This window comes from Rousettus aegyptiacus, unplaced genomic scaffold (assembly GCF_014176215.1).
Source record: "Rousettus aegyptiacus isolate mRouAeg1 unplaced genomic scaffold, mRouAeg1.p scaffold_m13_p_7, whole genome shotgun sequence".
NCBI classification, from domain to species: domain Eukaryota; kingdom Metazoa; phylum Chordata; class Mammalia; order Chiroptera; family Pteropodidae; genus Rousettus; species Rousettus aegyptiacus.
The window spans coordinates 56067878-56089380 of NW_023416310.1; the positions used below are offsets into that span (position 1 = coordinate 56067878).

Below are 21503 nucleotides of genomic sequence, written 5' to 3' on the forward strand. Positions count from 1 at the left end.
CACACACACAGTATTGAATCTTTAAAAATTTGACCATAAAAATTATTTTAGTCATAATTTAGAACTGAATTTCTGTATAATAAAAATATGGGAGATGGGGCAGGACAGAAAGAACTAAAATATATTTCTCTTTTGAGTGGAAAATATAAATACTTATGATATTTATTTTTCTAATTAAATCTTCAGTTAAAGTATGTTCCCTAAGCATACTAAACAGAATACAACTAAAATAGACACTCCTATTACAAATCCAAAAAAAGTATCAAAAGGCATTTTTTAAATTAATAATGATATGTACAGGTTTTTATGTAGACATATGCTTTATTGATCTTGGATAAATATCTAAGATGGAATGACTGGATCATGTTGTAGGTATATGTTTAACTTTTTAAGAAACTGCCAAACTGTTTTCCAAAGTGGCCATACCATTAACATTCCCACTAGCAGCTGATGAGGGTTCCAGTTCCTCCACATTCTCATCATCACTTAGTATGATTAGTCTTTTGGAGGATAGATAGATGATTGATTGATAGATAGATAGATAGATAGATAGATAGATAAATCATAGATAGACAGTCAGACATAGATAGATAGATAGATAGATAGATAGATAGATAGATAATAGATAGATAGATAGATAGATAGATAAATCATAGATAGACAGTCAGACATAGATAGATAGATAAATAGATGATAGATAGATAGATAGATAGATAATAGATAGATAGATAGATAGATAGATAGATGATAGATAGATAGATAGATAGATAGATAGATAGATGATTGATTGATAGATAGATAGATAGATAGAATCTCATTGTGCTTTTAATTTGCATTTCCCTAATGGCTAATGGCATTAATCATCTTTTCTGGTGCTTATTTATTTATACCATCCCTGATAAAGTGTCTGTTTAACTCTTTTGCCCATTTTTTAATTGAGTTATTTATCTTATTATTGGCTATAATTGCAACAGGAACTCTGTCTTTTTGCCAAGAGGAACCAAGATAAGGTGGTAATTAAAATGATGTTGCACTGGCATAAGACTCGACAAAAAGATCAAATGCACTAGAGAGCCCAGCAGCACACTGTGCATATTTAAGAATTTGACATAAGATAGCAGCATCATTTAAAATTGATCAGAAAGAGAGAAATTACAATGGTCGTGGGACAATTAAGTATACCAAACTTAAATCCTTATACTACAAACAAAAATTAAGTTGCAGGTGGATTCTATATGCTTAATCATCACTAAATTTTAAAATTATTAACCCTAAAGAACTAATTACTCTAAGTAATAAACATCAACGGCTGCTAACATCTCAAAAGAGAAAAACAATCAGAGATAAGTCGCTTCCTGATGGAAGCACACACCACCTGTGAAGTATTCTTGCCAAAAAAACTTCAAACTTAAATGTGATCACACCTCTCACCACCCCTCTACAAGGATGGAGGAACATGTTTAAAATCACCACAGAGATGCTGTCAGCAAAATCCAGACTCTGGGAAATTTTACAGGACAAACAGCTTGGTGGTTTCAGCCAATATGTTACAAGAGGGTGGCAAAAGGAGCAGAGGGGTAACCTACCAAGTGAAAGAGATTTAAGAGACACGTCACTGTTGCAAAGCATGAACCTTATTTAAATCCTGAATCAAATTAATGGTTAAATATATATAGACGGCATATGTACTATAAAAAGTCACTCAAGCACCAAGCAGGAAGTGGCATACAAAGGTAAGGCAGACATAAGGGCTCTCCCCTGGGGACACCAACACCTTCTCGACTTTCACACAGATAGGGTTTGCTATGAATACAGTGCCAGAAACAGTAACTCCTGTCTTGAGGGCAGGACGCTCTTCTTCTCCTCCTGGTTCTGGCCCTCTCACACAGGCCCAGCCAGAATGAACAAACTATAAAAGTGACCTCTTACTTCAGATGTCCCAGAGCTGAGGACAAAATACCTATGACTGCACTTAGTCATTTCAGGAACCCCAGTGCCTAACTGCAGGGTGAAAAGAGGATGGGTGGATATGGATATGAATATGGATATGGATATGGATATGGATATGTAAGGGATGGACAGATGGACAAATAATGGATGCTCAAACTACCAACTGCATTCCTTGAGTCCCATTAAAAGCTCAGGCCTGAATCTTAGTCCTATTTCAGAGAACTTGAAACATAATTCATAAGGTAATGCAAAGTCTAAGCTGGATAGATCCTAAAAGATCACATATTCTGACATCTTCATTTTATAGAACATAAAATTGAAATCCGTAGAAGATTGTTTGCCCATTATCTTTCGAGGCAGAGTCAGGTCAGAAACCCAAGTGTCTTGACTCCCAGTACCATACATACTCTTGGTATTAAAAGTATTCTTAAAGTAGTGACCCTTTTTTCCCCTGTATCCTTAACTAGGTCATTCAACCAACTTTGTGGTGACCGTCCTTCTACCCTCCAAGCGGTCCACAGATTACTGGATTGCCAAGGGATCGGCTTTGCTCTGCCAGCTGAGTGAATGAAAAGGTGCCGCCTCTGTGCTAAAAAAGAGGCAGGCAGGAGATTTTTCCTGAAGTGGGTAAAACGTCTGCATAACTTATAGGGGAGCAAAACAATGTTACTTCTGATCTAAGGATAGTAAGTGTGGCTTTTATTTCTCCGATAACCTAAAATAAAGTGTTTGAGTTTTTCTTTCTGTTGGTAATTCAAGCTGTGGTGTAGGCAGCTTTCTGGGAGGTCTCCTGGGCAGTCAGAACTCAGCTGTCCTTACCCACACAGGTTTCCTTCCTCTGCACATGGATAAGAAAAGCCTGCTGTAAACGTCAGTCAGAGCCTTAACCATGGGAGGGCGATGTCATTACCATGGCAACTGGTACAGCAAAGGAGCAGATAAGATCTTGACCTATGATGCCAGTTCTCCCACTCCATGTGGCTATCTTACAATCCTTCAAAAAGCCTGTGCTTTCACCAAAGCGCAGGTCGGTTCTGCCCAGTGCACAGAAATTTTCCCCTTCCACTTTAGAATGAACCTGTGTGAACACTGGCCAAGTGCCACTCAGGTACATTTGAGCCCCTGCCACCTCAAAAGCAGTATTAGTTGGGCCAGTGCTAAGATGGAGTGGCAAACCATTTTGTATCAACCCTGCCCACAAAGGTCTATTTGCTTTCTGAGCCATAGCATGAGCCAAGAAACTGGGAACACCCAGCTAGGAAGTGCAGAAAGTTAGACGAACTGGGCCAGTCATAGTAATCCGACCCTCCCATTTTTATCTCTACCTCCCCAGCTTCATCCCCATGCCTATCAAAGTTAAGAACAGACTCAAGTAGCAGAGAAGTAGAGAGCACCACTTCTGTCACTCAGAGTTCAGGGCAGAAATCAGAAACTACCCCTGGTGTTTCAAGTAGGAATGAATGCTAAGACTTGGGAATCCCTGCAGCTGCAGAAGCAAGAGGGCTGACACTGGGCACCAGGGCGGCTGCAACCCGAGGTCATAAAGCTGCAGAAAACCATACAACTCACCACTATGCAGGCTCGCAAAACAGAGGCCTAAACAGTGGGATGTAGATCCTGGCCACTGCACAAATTTGTGTCTACTGGAACCTGTACATAACTGCCACCACTACTGAAGAGCAAGGTCTTCTGCCTTCTGACTTCACATAAGTATATCTCATTAGGAAAATCTGGAATAGAAGCAAGGAAATCTGGGAAAGTTTAGTCTTTCTACCCTGCAGTATGGGCTGGTGAACATGATCCTGAGGGCCAACACGTCATTCTTTCCATGAGACCCCCAAAGAGCTTCTGGGCCCTGAGAACAACTGAGAATGAACCCACAAGAAAGCCTCTGGAAGGAAAGGGAAGGCCACAGAGCTGCAAGCCCAGGCACTCAAGCTAACCTTAAACCAGGTTAGGGACAAAGACACCACTTCATACTGGCCCCACCCAATTCCTAGGAAGATCCTCTGGATTGTGAGCTATTAAAAAACCCAGGAGGCCCAGAGGGAAACCTTGCCACATGTGGGAGACTAGTCTGGAAACATGGTGGGAGCAGGGTGAAGATAGGAGTTGGACCGGGCTAAAAGTTCCCATTTCAGACTCAACTGGTGCAGTTCTACTCTTATTCATTTTATGTAGAGATTCCCCATAAGCTTTTATTTGGAAAAGACATAGACATATAAATAATAAATAAATCACAAGACAGGAGCAGGGCGCATTTGAAAACGACTTTCTTGCACAGCACCTGACAAAGCCTACCTGTCCATCCAGTCCTTAGCATGTCAGGGACACACTCACATATTACACACGATGAAAGCACTTGTCAAGAGTACAGGAAGAACCGTACTCATCAGACCTTGAATAGAGAGGGGCGGAACAAAAGCCCCATGGCCTACTGACTCCCCTGGATCCAGAACCAGGAACAAATGCGGAGAAGAGCAGCAGGAAGGAAGGAAAAGTGGGTCAGGATCCAAAGTTGCAGGATGGCCAAGGAACAGGGTCTGGGAGTGAAGCGGTGATATATACACATTATGAGAAAAAAAATCTACACACGAAAAAAAGGTATTTAATTTTTTTCACATAATCTAATATTTACAAACATTTTCATACAGTTCATTATATTACAAAACTGTACCCCAAGCATTGCTGGATAACCCGAAGTCATTTCTTGGGAAGAGAAGAATCCGCACTGGTTTTGATTGAGCTGCTTCTTCTCCAGGGTTGGGCCTGACAAGGCCAGACCAGCGCATGGAGGATAGAAATGGCCATCCTTCAAGCGCGAACGGTCGGGATCTTGGCCTGGCTCCTCCAGTCATTACGGGAGGGGTGCCTCTGTTTGGAAAGCCAGACCAGCACCCAGAACTCAGGAGTCCAGAGAGGCAGGCCGGCCCTGCTGGCCACCACCGGGCTGTGGTGGGAGCGCCCAAGGTGAGGGAGCTGCAACTCAGTGGAGATGTGCCTGTCCCGAACAGGGGCCTGGAGTTGTGGGACCACGGCACGAGGAGGCAAAGGAAGAGAGTCTCAGACACAGATGGAGTCACTGGATCCTCCAAGGCCCCCCATGCCAGCACAGCTTCCTTTCATTTCCCTTCTTTAAAGACCAAAATGGATCTTAATGTGTTAATAAGTTCCTTGTGTCTTTGACCCTTGTTACCATAGCTACAGCAAAACCAAATAATACAGGCACTACGACCAACACGTTGGGCAACTCACTCCTGGTTGTTTGGTTCTTGGTTCAAGAATTATTAAAACTCTAGGTGTAAGAAGGCCCGAGTCAGATTTGCTTATCATTAGCCTCTAGGCAATCTCAGGCAGGGACCCTCCTCCCTGACCACGCACAGAGGCACAGCCAAGCCAGGACGAATCCTCCCTGGGTCTCTGGCTCTCTCTCCTACTCAGCTCAGGTCTGCTGTGAACATCACATGAGGCATCCCAGGTCCAAACAGTATGAATTAGATCCTGGATCCCAGGTGCCCACGACCTCAGTCCCACCTGGTCCTTTCAGCTCAGTTCAGGTGTAAAAGGCACCTGAAAAGAAATGGCCCCGATTTTTAAAAGTCCTAAACAAGTCAATTTATCCCTCCATCAATGAAAGATAGTAGAGGAGTCAGGCACCATGGGCAACACGGACACCAAAAGGATCTGTCCCTGCTCTCCAGGTCCCATTTGGCTACCAGCTTCTGTGGCAAATCCCAGAGCACACAGATAGATGCCTACTTTAAACCGTTCAGTGGCTGCCTCCTTCCCTCACGCACGAGACTCTGTCACTGCACACGTATACCTTTCTGGATCCATCTCGCACCACTCCCCCTTGACCTCCCAGGCTCCAACCAGAATTACTTTATCTGGGTTTCTTTAACATTTTCTTCTCCCCATACCAGGCTTTCGCACTGCTCCCTTTGCTTGGAACTTCTTCCCTCCCTGTTCAGTTGTTTGTTCATTCAACATTTATTATTGGGCACCTATTCAGCCCTGGATCCTTGAATCTCCTGATCCAGACTCAGAAGCTCTATTCACTGGGCTCCACTTTATCCAGATGCTACTCAACATCAGCCAAAAAGCCCCTTACTCCGGGAAGCCTTCCTGACCCCCAACCCTAAGTAGTAACCTCCAGCACACACACATGCACATTCCCACAGCACCATACACTTCGCTGTGGATAATCAACTCAAAATCCAGCTTCCTCCACTGACTGTGAGCCCCGTGAAAGCAGAGGGCCAATGTCCATCTGGTTCACTCCAAAGCCGCAGAACCAAATGTGACAGCAGGCACATAGGAGGAACTCAATAAGTTTGGGTTGAACTGAATTAGATCCTGGATCCCAGGTCCCCTGGTGTAGTTCTTCCACCAGCCTTCAGCCTAGCAGACCAGGCAGGGTCACCACCTTTGGCTCCTCTGTCCACCTCTGACCCCCTAATCATCCCAAAGAGTGTATACATCCTGTGGTCACCACGCTCCCTGTAGAATGTGGGGCCAAACGAGCTCATTCCTGCAGAGTTGCTTCCAGCTCTGCAAAACTTTGAAATTCTCCCTGCAATGGAGAAAGAGCTGGCAAATCAAGTTCCTTACAACCTTTATTCCAGCCTCATTCTACTCTGATCTGTTAACTTTTAACAGATCCATCCATGCCCCTGCTGCCACCACCATCTGTTCTTTAACAAAGATAAACGTGTTGCCTTTACCTTGACTTGAAGCAACGACCTTTAATTTGAATTCATCTCTGTCACAGTGGACAGAGGATCTGTGCCCAGGGCCCTGACGAAAGGGATGATGGGGGCGCCCATCCCTACCAGAGCACTGAGCCCCTACCTCTTAAGCAGTGTGTTGGGGATTCCTGGGCTGCTCCCCACCTGGACTACTGGGGTGAGGATGGACACAGGCAATGCGCTCCTGGCTGCCCCGGCCCAGCCCTACCCAAACACCTGCCTCACCTCTCCTCCAGTCGGACCCATAGGTCACTGAACTGCCGGAGCCTCTGCCTCCACTGTGGCCGCCTCCACCTCTTCTGAAACTTCCTCTGTGCCTTGCCTGGCAGGTGGGCACTTCCAGGCAGTGACACATGGGGCGGAGACAGTGAGTGTGCTGCCCACCCAGCTTCAGGGACCAGCGCCTCCGGTGTGGGTGTTTTCGGACTAAAAATGCCAGAGGAGGGGGACTGTAATGACGGATATTTACTCTTCTCTCTGTAAACAAGGGTAGAAGGAAGAAGGATTCAAAGGAAAGTCACACAGCTTGGCAGCCCCCCACCCCCACCACCACCTAGCTTAAGGCTCAGGACCTCACAGGTAATGTTGAATTTTGAGCCAGCTAGGGACCGCCGGGTTCTCAAAGCCATCTTGAGAACTGATCACTTTAATGCCTTTATTTCTCCCTCATATACCTTCACTGCACTCTCTTCAAATCTCTCAGCCCTGGGGAAGAAATATAAGATTTCTTTTTAGCTGCATATAATTATTGCTCTTCCCTAAATGGGTCACCGCCGTCTAGAAAGTCACAGAAGATTACAGCAGTGAAAGAGAGGTGAAGTCTTTAAAATGCCATTTACTTAGAACAATCGAGGTGGCCCTTACCCTTCTTAATTTCTCATGAGCCATTTTAAGGGCTCTGCTCAGAAAGAGGCTCTTTGGCTGCTGGTAGCCACCCAGGTAAGGAACTGCTAGTGTTCACCTAACCCTAGTCTGACCATAACCATCTTTCTCAAACAGAACATACATTTTTCACAACTGATGAGAAACTCAGACTTGCTTCTGGCTTTCCCCAAACGTCACTACAGTCTCCCTTGCCTTCCTCCAACAAAAGAAAAAAACAAAAAACAAAAAAAACTACCCATCCAGTGAGAAAGTAAACCATTAGAAGGACCAAATTTCCTCCTACAATCAGGCTTTCATCAAGGGGTAGGGCGGGGGGCAAGCAGTAGGAGAAGAATCCCAGCTACTAGAGGTTAATCCCATTGTTATCTGGCTAGGCAGTGAGGGGCCTGAGGAAAGGGAGCAGTGGATATGCCACAGGCATCCTCCAACAGCATGGGGGCAGCAGACCAGCACATGTAAGAACTCAACCTCTCTGCTCTGATTCAGCCTTGATTAACACCTACCTGCCAGAAGCAGGCCCCAGTTCTGATCCACAACCTGACAGAACCTGAGAAGTCACTTAGTATTCATGGCCCTGGGTAAAAAAGGGAGGAAATGTAAGAGATTTAAAAAAAAAAAAAAAAAAAGGGCGGGGGAGGGCACACCCGTTGGGCAAACAAAGATAAAAGAAGGGAATTCCTCAAATGGCAAAGAAAGAAAATGGGCTCCTACTCCAAACCTGAGTCCGGAACCCCTGAAACAGATAGTCATAGTTAGAAGGCCTCTGGAGCATAGGACCGGCCGGATTCATCACTGTCTCGAGGACCCAGCACAGTGTCTGGTACGTAAGTGTTACACCACTTACATGAACCTCTTCATTCTACAAACAAAGAAACTGGGACCTAAAAAGGGAAAGTACCTCACCAAGGACAGTCCAAGATTCTAGTGGCCTCCCAGAGGGTTTCAGGAGAAGATGGTCAGGCAGCTACCATTCTCAGAACCTCTGCTGTGGAAGAGTCTAGTCTGCGTCATCCTTGACCCCTATATAACCCAAACGAGCCCTGGTACACAATATAGTCAAAAAAGTCTGTTGCTTTTACTTAGCAAGGAACATGGACTCAATCAAACTCACTAGGGCTGGGCTCTATAGCTTCAAGCAGTGGATTCTCATAGTGGGGCAATTCACAGCCTTGGTTCTGTTCAACTCACAATGGGCATAAGAAGGCCTCAGCCCAGTTACTCCAGGGAGCCCAGGCCAAGGCTTCAGAACCAACTTAACAGTGGGAGAGAAGGGTATCCAATAAAAATAAGCTTTACTTCTCATGCTTTTTATGGTTCTCATATTTGATGTCCTAGGGAATCATAACGTGCATTTGCAGTTGAGGAAACTGAGGTAGGAAAATAAACTGGCTTGCCCAAGGTCCCAACAAGGAAGGATTCAGTGCCATTTTCAAATAATACTCATCATCGAGATTTTTTCAGGTTATAAAGCTAATCCATTCTCGCTATAGAAAATATGAAGAGTATAGATTAGTCACTATAATTTTCAGGGAGAGACCCTAGAGACAGCTGCTCACACAGACTCAGACACAGGCTTAAGGTGTGGTAGGGGTGTCTACTTCTCTGCCGGGTATAGAAAATTCCAACTGCTGAACACACCCCAATCCATCCCAGAGCTCTGGGCTGGTCTGAGCATCCTATCACATGTTTAGGTTCCAAGTTCCCATGTTTGGGTCCATCTGAATTCCCAAAGTTTAGCTAATCCTCTAGTTACTCATGAAGGTTTGGCCCATGGTCATTTTGACCACAGTATAGGACAGTTGTTGTGCCGACGGACTGCTTGTCCCCTGCCTACTTTACCCATTCCATAGACATCACCAAGAAAGAAACGCTCTGGTTAACATGGCCTCTCTCCTGGACACACCCCCACAGGAAGACATGCGGTATCCAGGAAAAAGCCGCGCTTGGAGCCTTGGACTAAATAATTAGCCTTTCCGAGCTCTGCTGCTGCTGTAAAGTGGACCTATCACACCTGGTTGCTGTGAGGATTAAAACAGCCCGTGTGCCATGCTTCACACAGTATGCACTTCATGTGCAGCCCTCTCTCTCCCAGTCCTCTGTCTGGTGATGTACGTACCCTGGCAGGGCTGACCAGACCCTTGGAGTGGCCCCCTCTGTAGCCAAAGGAACATTTCCCAGATCCTCACTGGTATCTGCGGTAGGCAGAATAATGACCTCCAAAAATGTCCACATCCTAATTCTCAGAACCTGTGAATATATTGCCTTACATGGTTAAAGAGATTTTGTGGATAAAATTAAGGACCTGGAAGATGATCTCAGACTATCTGGGTGGGCTCAATCAATCATGTAGGCCCTTTAAATCAGAGAAACTTTCTGTGGTTCGTGGGAGATGTGACTACAGAAGAATGCTCAAAAAGATGCAATGTTGCTGGCTTTGAAGATGGAGGAAGGGGCCACAAGCCAAGGAATGTGAGCAGTTTCTCTAAGCTGCAAAAAGCAAGGAAAATTCTCCCCTAGAGCTTTCAGAAGGGAAGGCAAGTCTGTCAACACCTTGACTTCATCCCAATGAGACTGTGTCAGCTTCCTGATCTACGTAAATGTAAGATAATAAATCTGCCAGTTACCTTCATCTCTGTCTACCCCAAGCCCCAAGGGCTGGTGGGCCTGGGGTAAGCTAGGTCACCATTTAGCAGCCCTCCTGCCCCTACCCATATCGGCCTACCCCACATTCATATGATCAGAATCATCCTCAAGGATTGTCACATGGCTGCTGAGGAAGGGAAGAAGAAAGCAGGTGTCTCCACAGCCACTGCCCTGTCCTCCTCAGCACCCCTTCACTGTGGGCACTTTCCCCGCTCTAGGCCCTTAGCCCCTCGCCCCTTCTCCTCCCTGAACAGAAGCTCCTGTAGAGACTTCATGGCCCCTCGTGGCCTCACCTGGGAGCACTGTAGGCAAGTTCACCACTAAAAACTCTTGGATTCTACCCTAATGGAGCACATACTCTGTGCTGGGGGCCAGGATAACCACTGCAGAAGCATACACCAAGTTCCTTGGGATCATGCAAGAGGGAGACCCCAGGCTGGAAGAATGAAGAAGCTGGCATATGCGCTTGATCTCACAGATTCAGATAGAATTAGAGGCAGAGGCAGTGAATGAATTTCTGGCAGAGGAAACAAAGACAAAAGGACTGGAAAGTAAAAGGGGGAGAAGAAAAGGCAGAAAGAGAAGGGTCGTGCAGACAGAGTGGTCCAAACTATATCCTGGCTCTGATTAGCTATGTGATCTTTCATAGTTTCTTTATAAGCAAAGAGAAGAAACATTCACCTCACAGGGTGGTTTCGAAGATTAACTGGAGTCTGTGAGAACCTGGATGCTGCCTGACAATCAATAAATGTTCTTTTCTTCCCCTGGGAAGTGTGAGCAACCTAGTGTGATGACGGCACTGGTTCTCAGGCCTCACTGTGCATCGGAATCTCATGGAACTATTTTTAAAATAATGACTCCTGACCTCTCTTCCCCTAGGGACAGGTATCAGGATAGAGGCAAAATTAGGGAGCCCGGAACAATCAGCAAAACACACACATACACACTCCCAGGCGGGGCCCTCTCCGGCACCCCCAAGGATGGTGTGTCGAGCTCCAGCCCAGTCAGTCAGTCTGGGGCTGGAAGCTGAGAAAGAACCAGGGGAATCAGCCCTCCCCACTTTCCAGGAGCATATAGCCCAATGAGTGAGGAAAAACCCACAGTCCCCTCAAAACAAGCAGAGAACTACTAAGGGCTGGGCTCTCCCTCCGGAGCTGGAGGGAAACAGGAGGGAGGGATGGGTGGAGACCTGAGCAGCCAGCAGAGCTGACCTAAGGGCAAGATTTTTCCCATGGGGGAGTAGGGGCGGGCACTTCAAACAGGGGAAGGAGCATTAGCAAAGGCGGAGAGGCAGTGGCCAGGACAGAAGGTCTACTGATGCAGGAATTATATCTATACTGGAAAAACGCAGAGTCTGGGTGCCAAGACATCAGCATGAGGGATCTGGACTAGGAAAGAGAACAATAAGAAACCACTGAAGGTTTCTGAGTGAGGGATACTCGCAAGATTAGTCCCACAGAAAAGTAGAGAACGGACCAGAGGGCGATGGTCATGAAAGTGGAGAAGAGGAGTAAATGCCAGAGAGGCTTCAGTGGTGGAAGCCAAAGGCCTGGTAAAGGTGAAAAAGGACGAGTCTCAGGTGAGGGCATTTGTGAACCAGAAAGTGCTACACACTGAACGTAGGGTACGAAGAGAGGTGAGGGTAAGACAAGCTGAGGGTGCATTCAAGCTTTCCCGCTGAAAAGGATACTGAGAGAATCATGGCTCCTGGGACAAAAACTGCACTTTCAGGGAGACCCCTCTGAAGTCAGGGGATCAGGGTGAGGACTTCGCTTGAAATGCCAGAAGGTGAAGGTGGGTCTTCCGATGGGAAAGAGGAGAAGGGCAGCCATCAGGCAGACATGACAGCAGGGGCCCCTTCTCTAGCTCCTCAGCAGGGGGGCGGGACACTTTCCTCCTCAGGACTCTCAGTCCAGCTGAGATCTCTGCCAGGAGGGGGCGCTGGTGACCATGACCTGGAGGGAATGAGGGCTAGATGAATGGGCTAAATTGTGTCCACTTGATTAATATGTTGAAGCCCTAGTGCCAAGTTCCTCAGAATGTGACTATCTGGAGACAGAGCCTTTAAAGGAGTGCTTAAGTTAAAATGAGACCATTAGAGTGGGCCCTAATCCAATTTGATCCGTGTCCTTTTAAGAGGAGATTTAGACACAGATGTGAGGATCGGGGGCACATTGAAGAAAGGCAACATGAGGACAATGAGGAGGCCATCTACAAGCCAAGGAGAGAGGCCTCAGGAGAAACCAACCTTGATTTTGAACTTCTGGCCTCCAGAGCTATGAGAAATTAAATTTCTGTTGTTCAAGCCACCCAGTCTGTGGTATTTTGTCATGGCAGCCCTAGCAAACTAATACAGAGCAGGAGGGAAGCACCACCTTGTGCCCACTAGAACAGGAAACGGGTGGTAGACTATCGGGGAGGCCAGGAGAGAGGGGGTCAACAGCGTTGCTGAAAGGTGGGGAACTGGGCCTTTACAGAAGGGTCCACAGGGCCAGGGGTGGCTCTGGGGAAAACCGCAAAATAAACAGACCTGGGGGGTAGAAACAGCTCAGAGATAAAGAAGAGACTTTGCTCCTGCCCCAGGTCAGGTTTGACCGGCACTCCCAGTGCCTCCAGCCCTTCTGATCTTATCTTATGATTGATTCTACCATCTGCCTCCCTGAATGTCTTAAAAGCCCAGATAGAAGAGCACTGAGCATTAAGCCTAGTCACCCCTCCACAGGCGCCCAGGACCATGGCACAACCTTCCCCGCACCTTCTTGCCTGCCCTAAGCACTGCTGAGGAAAAGGCCAGTGTAATCTCTACTGCCCACAGTGTGAGGCCAGCCAACCCAGCCTCAAGGGGACACCCAGCTGAGCTGGGTGCTAAGTGTCCACTGAGTGACCATTTCTAGGCCAGAGGGTCATGCCATGCTGGGGACACTCTGGAGCCCCTCAGGATTTAGCCCACTCTGGCGCCCAGGCAGCCCTGCAGGTATCCACCCATTTCCCCCAGCTGCTCCCCAACTAGCACAGAAGCACAGGAAGGTTTCTCGTTGATGGTTCGTCCAGCAGGGCCGGATTCTACCTCATAGCCTTCACGTAGCAGAACATCAAGCATTGTGTTGTGGCCCATGAAATGACCCGCAATAAGAAAAACAATCGGAAATGCGGCAGCTTTCATGACCACCAAACATACCCCCAGACATGGACCCCAGAACAAGGAAATCACCCTGACGAGCCCCCTTCCCTGTGCCCATTCTAGTATAGTTTCAGACGGTTTCTGCAATCAGGCCACCCAATAGCCCTGGCAGCCAGGCATGATAGTAGTGTTGAGATGAGGAGACTGAGGACTAGAATGTGCAGTGAGCTGCCCACGGTCACACAGCTAAGGGTAGTGCCCGGACACCAAACCCCAATCTTCCACCACTGAGTCCAGTGCTAACATTCCTGACCATTCTCATTTGTATAAACAAACCACCTCTGAGACCTGAGCCCCTCGTCCTGTGTATAATTATAAATGCACAATAAAACCCTCTATTTATCAGAAGCCACCATAGCTGGACACCTCAATCTGAATTTTATTTCCCTTCTTTCCTTTCTAACCAAAAGCAGCAAAGAGCACCAGGTAAACTAACAGTGGCATCTTAAATATTTTAAAGGCCAAGGGTAGGTCCTGGGATTCATCTTCTTTCTTTTCAGATTTTGACGCTTAGAACTGACACAATCCTCTGGGGTTACAATGTCCCTTTTTTACAATGTGATAGGATAGTTTATGGCACTTTAATGTCCTAAATGGCTAACCGCAGCGTGTTATCCTCTGATGCAGCAGAACTTTAGAGGCATCATTATCTCCACATTAAAATGGAAAATTAAAGTAAAATAGATTCAAAAAGGTGGCAGAGCAGAATCTAAATCCAGGCAGTTTGGCTGCAGAGTCTGTGCAATTTCGGCAACTGAATACTCAACAGTCGGGGACTGGAAAAGGAAATGAAGGTACAGCCAGACTTCAGGATGTCTGGTGTGTAGGCTTCTCCTTTGTCCTGACTCCGCAGCTTTAAGCAGATTGAAGTTGGGGCAGCTGTTGGAAACCGAGGGAGCCTCGGGTAGTGTTTGTGGCTAAGGTTCTACTAGGTTCTACTGGGTTCTACTAAGTTCATGAGTCCAACTGTACAGTTCGGGACCCCCAGATTGATAAAAGGGCAACTCAGATGAAAGAGACATTGGCAAGGCCCCAATTACTCCCATTGCAGAAGTGCCACAGACTCATGTATAGGTTATGCCTAGACTGGGAGAGAGGGGAGCACGCTCCTGCCACCCCACTCACCCAGCCATTACCAAGGTCACATAGCAGGAAGTAATCACAATAATAAAAATAGCTACCATTTAGTGGTAATTACAAGGTACAGGGTACTGTTCTCGGTACTTTACACACCAGTTGAACATCTTTTCACACGTATGTCTTCTTGGTACTTTACATTCAACAACTGCTACCCCCAATAACCCTATAAGGTAAATGTATTATTACCCCCATTTTACAGATGAGGAAGAGGCACAAAGAAATTAAGCACACTGCAGCTTGAACCCAGGAGATCTGGCTCCAGAGTCTATACTCTCAGCCAATTAGGAATGGAAAAAGTACTTGTCAAGAGAAAAAACAGCCTGTATGAGCAATGCTTTGTCATTATGAAACCGAACTATTCTGTTTGACTTCAATTCACCTCCCACTCAAGCTGAACTACATTTCTCACCTTTAAATTTTATCTCCAGATTCCCATGACAAAAGTTGGCGTTTGATTTTAAAGCTCTGGGACTTTCAGTTTTGGGTTATCCTCACTTTATTTTTTTCTTTCAAATCTTTTTCTTTAATTTTTTTATTAAAATTATTGTGGTTTACAATTCGACACTATGCCATATGCATTTTACATTGTGTATTCCTTCTGTCACCAAATATTTGACCCCCTTTACCCTTATCTACCTCCCCCACTTCCCTCTGGTAACCATTAATCCACTGTCCTTGTCCATTAGCCTCTGTTTGTCATGTTTGTTTGTTGCTTTCACTTTTATATCCCACATATGAGTAAAATCACATGTCTGACTTATTTCACTTAGCATGATAATCTCTAGATCCATCCCTGTAGTCACGAATGGCAGAATTTCATCTTTTCTTATAGTTGAGTGATATTCCATTGTACATATGTACCACACTTTCTTTATCCAATCATCTATTAAAGGACACTTCAGTTGTTTCCATGTCTTAGTCACCGTGAATAATGCTGCTGTGAACATCAGAGTGAATATATCTTTGCAGATAAATGTTTTCAAGTTCTTTGGGTAATAACCAGAAGATGGATTGCTGGGTCACATGGTAATTCTATTCTTAGTTTTTTGAGAAACTCCATACTGATTTCCATAGTGGCTGTACCAATTTACATTCCGCCAGCAGTGTATGAGGGTCTCAGTTTCCCCACAACCTCTCCATTTGTCCTGTTGAAGACAGCCATTCTGACAGGTGTGATGAGATGATATCTCATTGTGGTTTTGATTCACATTTTCCAAATAGCTAATGAAGTTGAACATCTTTTCACACGTATGTCTTCTTGGGAGAAGTGTCTGTTCAGATGCTCTGGCCATTTTTTAATTGGATTTTTTTTTTTTTATTGTTGAGTTATATGAGTTTTTTTATGTATTTTGGATATTAGGCTCTTACTGAAGGTGTTGTTTGCAAATATCTTCTCTCATTCAGATAGTTGCCTCTTTGTCTTATTGATGGTTTCTTTGCTGTGCAGGGCCTTTTTCATTTGATATAGTGTCATTCTTTTATTTTTGCTTTTATTTCCCTTGCCTTTGAGGTCAAATTCTTAAAATCCTTTCTAAATCCAAGGCCCATGAGCTTAGTACCTATGTTTTCTTCTATGCAATGTATTATTTCAGGTCTTTGACCATTTTGAGTTAATTTTGGTGTATGGTGATAGATATCAGTCCAGTTTCATTTTTGTATGTGGCTTTCCAATTTCCCCAGCACAATTTATTGAAGAGGCTTTCCTTTCTCCATTGTACATTTTTGGCTCCTTTCTTAAAAATTATTAGCTTATAAATCCAGGGGTTTACTTCTGGACTCTAAATTCTGTTCTGTTGGGCTAAGTGTCTGTTTTTCTGCCAATACCATGTTGTTTTGATTATTGTCTCTTAGTAGCATACTTTGAAGTCAGGCAGAGTAATACCTCTGGACTTGTTCTTTTTCTCAGAATTGCTTTGGCTATTCGGGGTCTTTTGCGCTGCCATACAAATCTGATGATTTTTTTGTTCTACTTCTTTGAAAAATGCTGTTGAGATTTTGATGGGGGTTGCATTAAATCTGTATAACACTTAGGTAATAAGGACATTTTAACTATGTTGATTCTTCCAAACTGAGAACACAGAGTATATTTCCACTTTTTTGTCCCTTCTTCAATTTCTTTTAATAATGTCTTATAGTTTCCAGTGTATAGGTCCTAATGCTTCATTAGGTTTATTCCTAGGTATTTTATTCTTCTTGTAGCAATTGCAAAAAAAACTTCTTTAATTTTTTTTCTGAAAATTCATTATTAGAGTATGGGAACACTTTGGATTTTTGTACATTGATTTTTGTATCCTGAAACTTTACTGTATTTGTTTATTATTTCTAATAGTTTTTTAGTGGTGTCTTTAGGGTTTTCTATATAGAGAATCATGTCAGTCATCCACAAAAAGGGACAATTTGACTTCTTTGTTCCCTATTAGGATGCCTTTTATTCTTTCCCTTCCTTGATTGCTCTAGCTAGGACTTGCAATAGTATATTGAATAATAGTGGCAATAGCAAACAGCCTTGTCTTGTTCTTGATCTTAGAGGGAAAGTTTTTAGTTTTTCGCCATTTAGTATGATGTTAGCTAAGGGTTTATCATATATGGCCTTTATTATGTTGAGATGCTTTCCTTCTATACCCATTTTATTGTTTCAGTCATAAACAGATGCTGTATTTTGTCAAGTGCTGCTTCTTTATCTATTGATATAGTCATATGAATTTTATCCTTTATTTTGTTTATGTGGTGTATCACATTGATCCATCTGCGTATGTTAAACCACCCCTGTCCCCCTGGGATGAAACCCACTTGATCATGGTATATAATCTTTTTAATGTCTTACTGTATTCAAATTGCTAGTATTTTGTATAGGATTTTTTCATCTGGTCTATAGTTTTCTTTTGTGTTGTCTTTACCACATTTTGATATCATGATAATATTGGCCTCTTAAAATGAGGAATTACCTCTTCTTCACTTTTTTGGAAAATTTTGAGAATAACAGGTATTAAATTTTCTTTGAAAGTGTGGCAGAATTCACTAGTGAAGCCATCTGGTCCCGAACTTTTACTCTCTGGAAGGTTTTTGATGATTGTTTCGATTTCCATACTGTTGATCAGTCTCTTTAGATTTTCCAGTTCTTCATGATTCAGTCGAAGAACCTTGTATATTTCTAAGACTTGTCCATTTCTTCTAGGTTATTAAATTTGGTGGCATATAATTTTTCATAGTATTCTTGTATGATCCTTGTATTTTGGTAGTAACTTTGTAAATTCTCTTTCATTTCTGATTTTGTCTATTTGTGTCCTTTCTCTTTTTTCCTTACTGAGTCTAGCTGTGAGTTTGTCAATTTTATTAATTTTTTTGAAAGAACCAACTCTTCGTTGCATTAATTTTTTCTGTAGTCTTTTTTTCTTAATTTCATTTAACTCTACTCTAATTTTATTATTTCCTTTCTTCTGCTTGCTTTGAGCATCATTTGTTCTTCTTTTCCTAGTAGGTTGGAGAATATGCTTGGTATGATTTCAATCTTATTTTATTTTATTTTTATTATTTGTTATTTTCTTTTTTTCTTTATTTCAATTATACTTGACATACAATATTACATTAGTTCCTGGTATATAACACAGTGATTAGATGTTTCTATAACTATTGAAGTAATCACCCTAGTAAATCCAGTACCCATCTGTCACCATACATAGTTATTACAATACTACTAACTATATTCTCCATGCTTTACTCTATATCTCCATGACTATTTTGTAACTACCAATTTGTACCTCTTAATCTCTTCCCCTTCACCAACACCCTCACCCTCCAATCTGAGAACCATCAAAATGTTCTCTATATCTATGAGCTTATTTCTATTGTTTGTTTGTTTATCCTGTTCTCTAGATTCCACATATGTCATTTGTCTTTTTCTGACTTACTCCACTAAGCATAATACCCTTTAGGTCCATCCATTATGTAATTCCAGATGTCGAGATTTCATTATTTTTTTGTGGCTAGTAGTAATATTCCATCTTGCCCATTGTATGTAAATAATGCTGCAATGAACATATGATTCACATGTCTCTTAAAAGTAGTGTTTGGGTTTCTTCAGATAAATATCCAGAAGTGAGATAACTGAGTCCTGCTTTGCTCTGGCTATAGACTTTGTTTTAAAGTCTATTTTGTCTGCTTCCTTTACTTTCAGTCTACGTATGTCTTTCAGTCTGAAGTGAGACTCTCATAGGCAGCACACGTAAGGATCCTGTTTTCTTATCCATTCGACCACCCTTTCTTTTGATTGGAGCATTTAATCCATTTACATTGAAAGTAATTGTTGCTAGATATGTAGTTATTGCCATTTTTGTATTCATATTTTTACCTTTTTTTCTTCTTCTTCTTCTTCTTGAAGAAGTCTCTCTAACATTCCCTGTATGTTAGTGTTGAGAAACTCCTTTAGCTTTTCCTTTTCTGGGAAGTTCTTATCTGTCCTTCAATTCTAAATAATAACTTTGCTGGGTAGAGTAATCTTGGTCATAAGTCCTTGCTTTTTATCACTTTGAATATTTCATGCCAATCCCTTCTGGCCTGCAAAGTTGTTGTTGAGAAATTAACTGACAGTCTTATGGGAGCTCCCTTGTAAGTAGCTAACTTCTTTTCTCTTGCCACTTTTAAGATTCTCTCTTTGTCTTTAACTTTTAAATTTTGAATTATGATGTATCTTGGTGTGGGCTTCTTTAGATTTATCTTGTTTGAAAACCTCTGCACTTTCTGGGCTGGTATGTCTATTTCCTTCACCAGGTTAGGGAAGTTTTCCAAAATTATTTCTTGAAATAGGTTTTCAGTTTTTTGCTCTCTCTTCTCCTTCTGGTAGCTCTATGATGTGAATGTCGGTATGCCTGGGACACTGTCCCAGAGGCCCCTTAAACTATCTTCATATTTTTTGGATTCTTTTTTCTTGTTACTGTTCCAATGGGGTGTTTTCTGCTACCTTATCTTCTAACTCGCTAATTCGATTCTCCGCTTCATCTAATCTCCTATTAATTCCCCCTAAGGTAGTCTTCATTTCAGTTATTGTATTCTTCATTTCTGACTGATTCTTTTTTATGTTTTCTGTCTCCACTTTCATCTTTTCTCTCTTTGTTAAACTTCTCACTAAGTTCATCTACTCTTCTCCTATGTTCATTGAGCATCCTTAAAGCAGTGTTTTGAACTTTTTATCTATCTGGTAGGTTGCTTGTCTCCATTTTGTTTAGTTCTTTTTCTGGAGCTTTGTTCTGTTATTTAGGACATGTTTCTTTGTCTTCTCATTTTGGATGCCTACTTGTGTTTGTTCCTATGTATTACATAGGGCTGCTATGTCTCCCAGTCTTAGTAGAGTGGCTTTATGTCGTAGGTGTGCTGTGGGTCCCCGTGGCACAGTATTCCCTGATCACCTGAGCCGGGTGCTCGAGGTATGTCCCTTGTATGCATTGTGTGTGCCCTCTTGTTGTAGTTAGCCTTGACTGTTGTTTGCTCATCAGTGGGAGGGATTGACCCTCAGGCTTATTGGTTGTTATGACCGGTCATTACCAGTGGAGGAGCTGTTGTGCAGGGGCTGACCCTACAGAGCAGGATTCACTTTAGCAGGACTCTAGTGCCTGCCCTATCTGCCCTTTAGGTGTGTAATCCCCAGAGGTGACCCAGGTAGTGCTCTGGCTCAGTCCAAAGCTGGCCACCAATATGCAGGCTGGGGCCTCCTGGGAGGGGCCCTGCCATTGGCCAAGTTCAGCTTCAGCCTGCGCTCTGCCTGGGACCACCTGGCATAAGCCACTAAGCGATCTTCAGTAGGCCATTACCCACGCTGGGCTCAGAAGTGTCTTGAGACGCCAAGCTGCAAACCAAGGCTGGCTGCTGCTAGTGCCAAGCTTAGGGCTGCTCAGCAAGAGATACAGGGCATATGAAGGCCAGATGCTGCTTGTTTAGCTCTGTGAACCTTTGAGAGATTTTAGGAAAGTCCATAGCATGAGCCAAGGCAGGCCTTTTGTATGGAAAAGTAACTGGAAATGGCTTGAGTGGGCCCGCAAGCAGAAAGGATGGGGTCTCAGGGACTTACCGGGGCCAGGTGAATAGTGTTTTGCTGGAGACTCATATATGGCAGCCACCTGGGTCTGCAAGCTGGACCAGAGAGGGCTCAACAAAGAGATAACGTTCTCTGCCAGCACTTCTGTCTGAGAGAAAGCTGTCTATCCAACCCTCACCCCGAAGCCAGACAACTCTGTTCCTGCCCATATGTCCCTGGCACCCTTTGAAATGATGCCCCAGCTTTGGAGCTCAGAGCAGATGAGTCTGTCAGCTAGTAAGTTTATGCAGGACCCTTTAAGAGGAGCATCTGGGACTCCCCAAGTCCTTTATCTCACTCACCCACAATCTCCACTGGTTTATACAGCGAGAAGTTGTGGGGACTTCTCTTCCTTGCTCTGGCACCATGGGCTGGGGAGCCCTGTGTGGCGCTGGGAGCACTCTCTCTTCCCAGGGGATCACTGCTGCCAAGATATTTCATTTGATTCTCATCCACCACACGGAGGTGTGGGACCAGCCCATTTCACATCTCCACCCCTCCTACAAGTCTCGAAGTGGCCTCTTCTATGTGTTTAGCTGTAATTTTGATGTAGTTATGAGAGTAGGCAAGCACAATTTTTACCTACTCCAATATCTTAAATCAAAGCCTCTGATTTCAATCTCCCTAAATGTGTTAAGGCTAGCTTTGTGTGCCAATATATGGTCTGTCCTTTAGAAAGTTCCTTGTGCACTAAAGAAGAAAGTATAATCCGATGTTCTGGGATGAAAGGCTCTGTAAATGTTGATTATGTTCAACTGGTCTAATGTGTCATTTAAGGTTGATTTTTCCCTATTGATTTTCTGTTTGGATGATCTATCCATAGCTAACAGTGGGGTATTTAGATCTTCTACTAGAATTGTGTTGTTGTCAGTTTCTCCCTTTAGTTCTG

At 43.8% G+C, this 21503-nt stretch overlaps 2 protein-coding genes across 7 annotated transcripts in view; one reads left to right on the top strand and one right to left on the bottom strand.

The window, feature by feature from the left end:
• The window catches only part of DNAH6 (dynein axonemal heavy chain 6), a 233798-nt gene extending 231098 nt beyond the window's left edge, over nt 1-2700 (top strand). For all 6 annotated transcript variants that reach the window (XM_036224313.1, XM_036224314.1, XM_036224317.1 and 3 more), the window contains one exon: nt 2418-2700. In XM_036224313.1, coding sequence (XP_036080206.1) covers nt 2418-2521 — 104 coding nt within the window. In that variant the 3' untranslated portion in view covers nt 2522-2700. The remainder of the gene's footprint in view (nt 1-2417) is intronic.
• A 1838-nt stretch (nt 2701-4538) lies between these two features.
• TRABD2A (TraB domain containing 2A) overlaps nt 4539-21503 on the bottom strand; it is a gene marked incomplete at its 5' end in the record, with an annotated part of 76080 nt that continues 59115 nt past the window's right edge. The window contains 2 exon segments of the mRNA XM_036224322.1: nt 4539-6523; nt 6924-7175. Of these exon segments, the coding sequence (XP_036080215.1) occupies nt 6300-6523; nt 6924-7175 (476 nt within the window).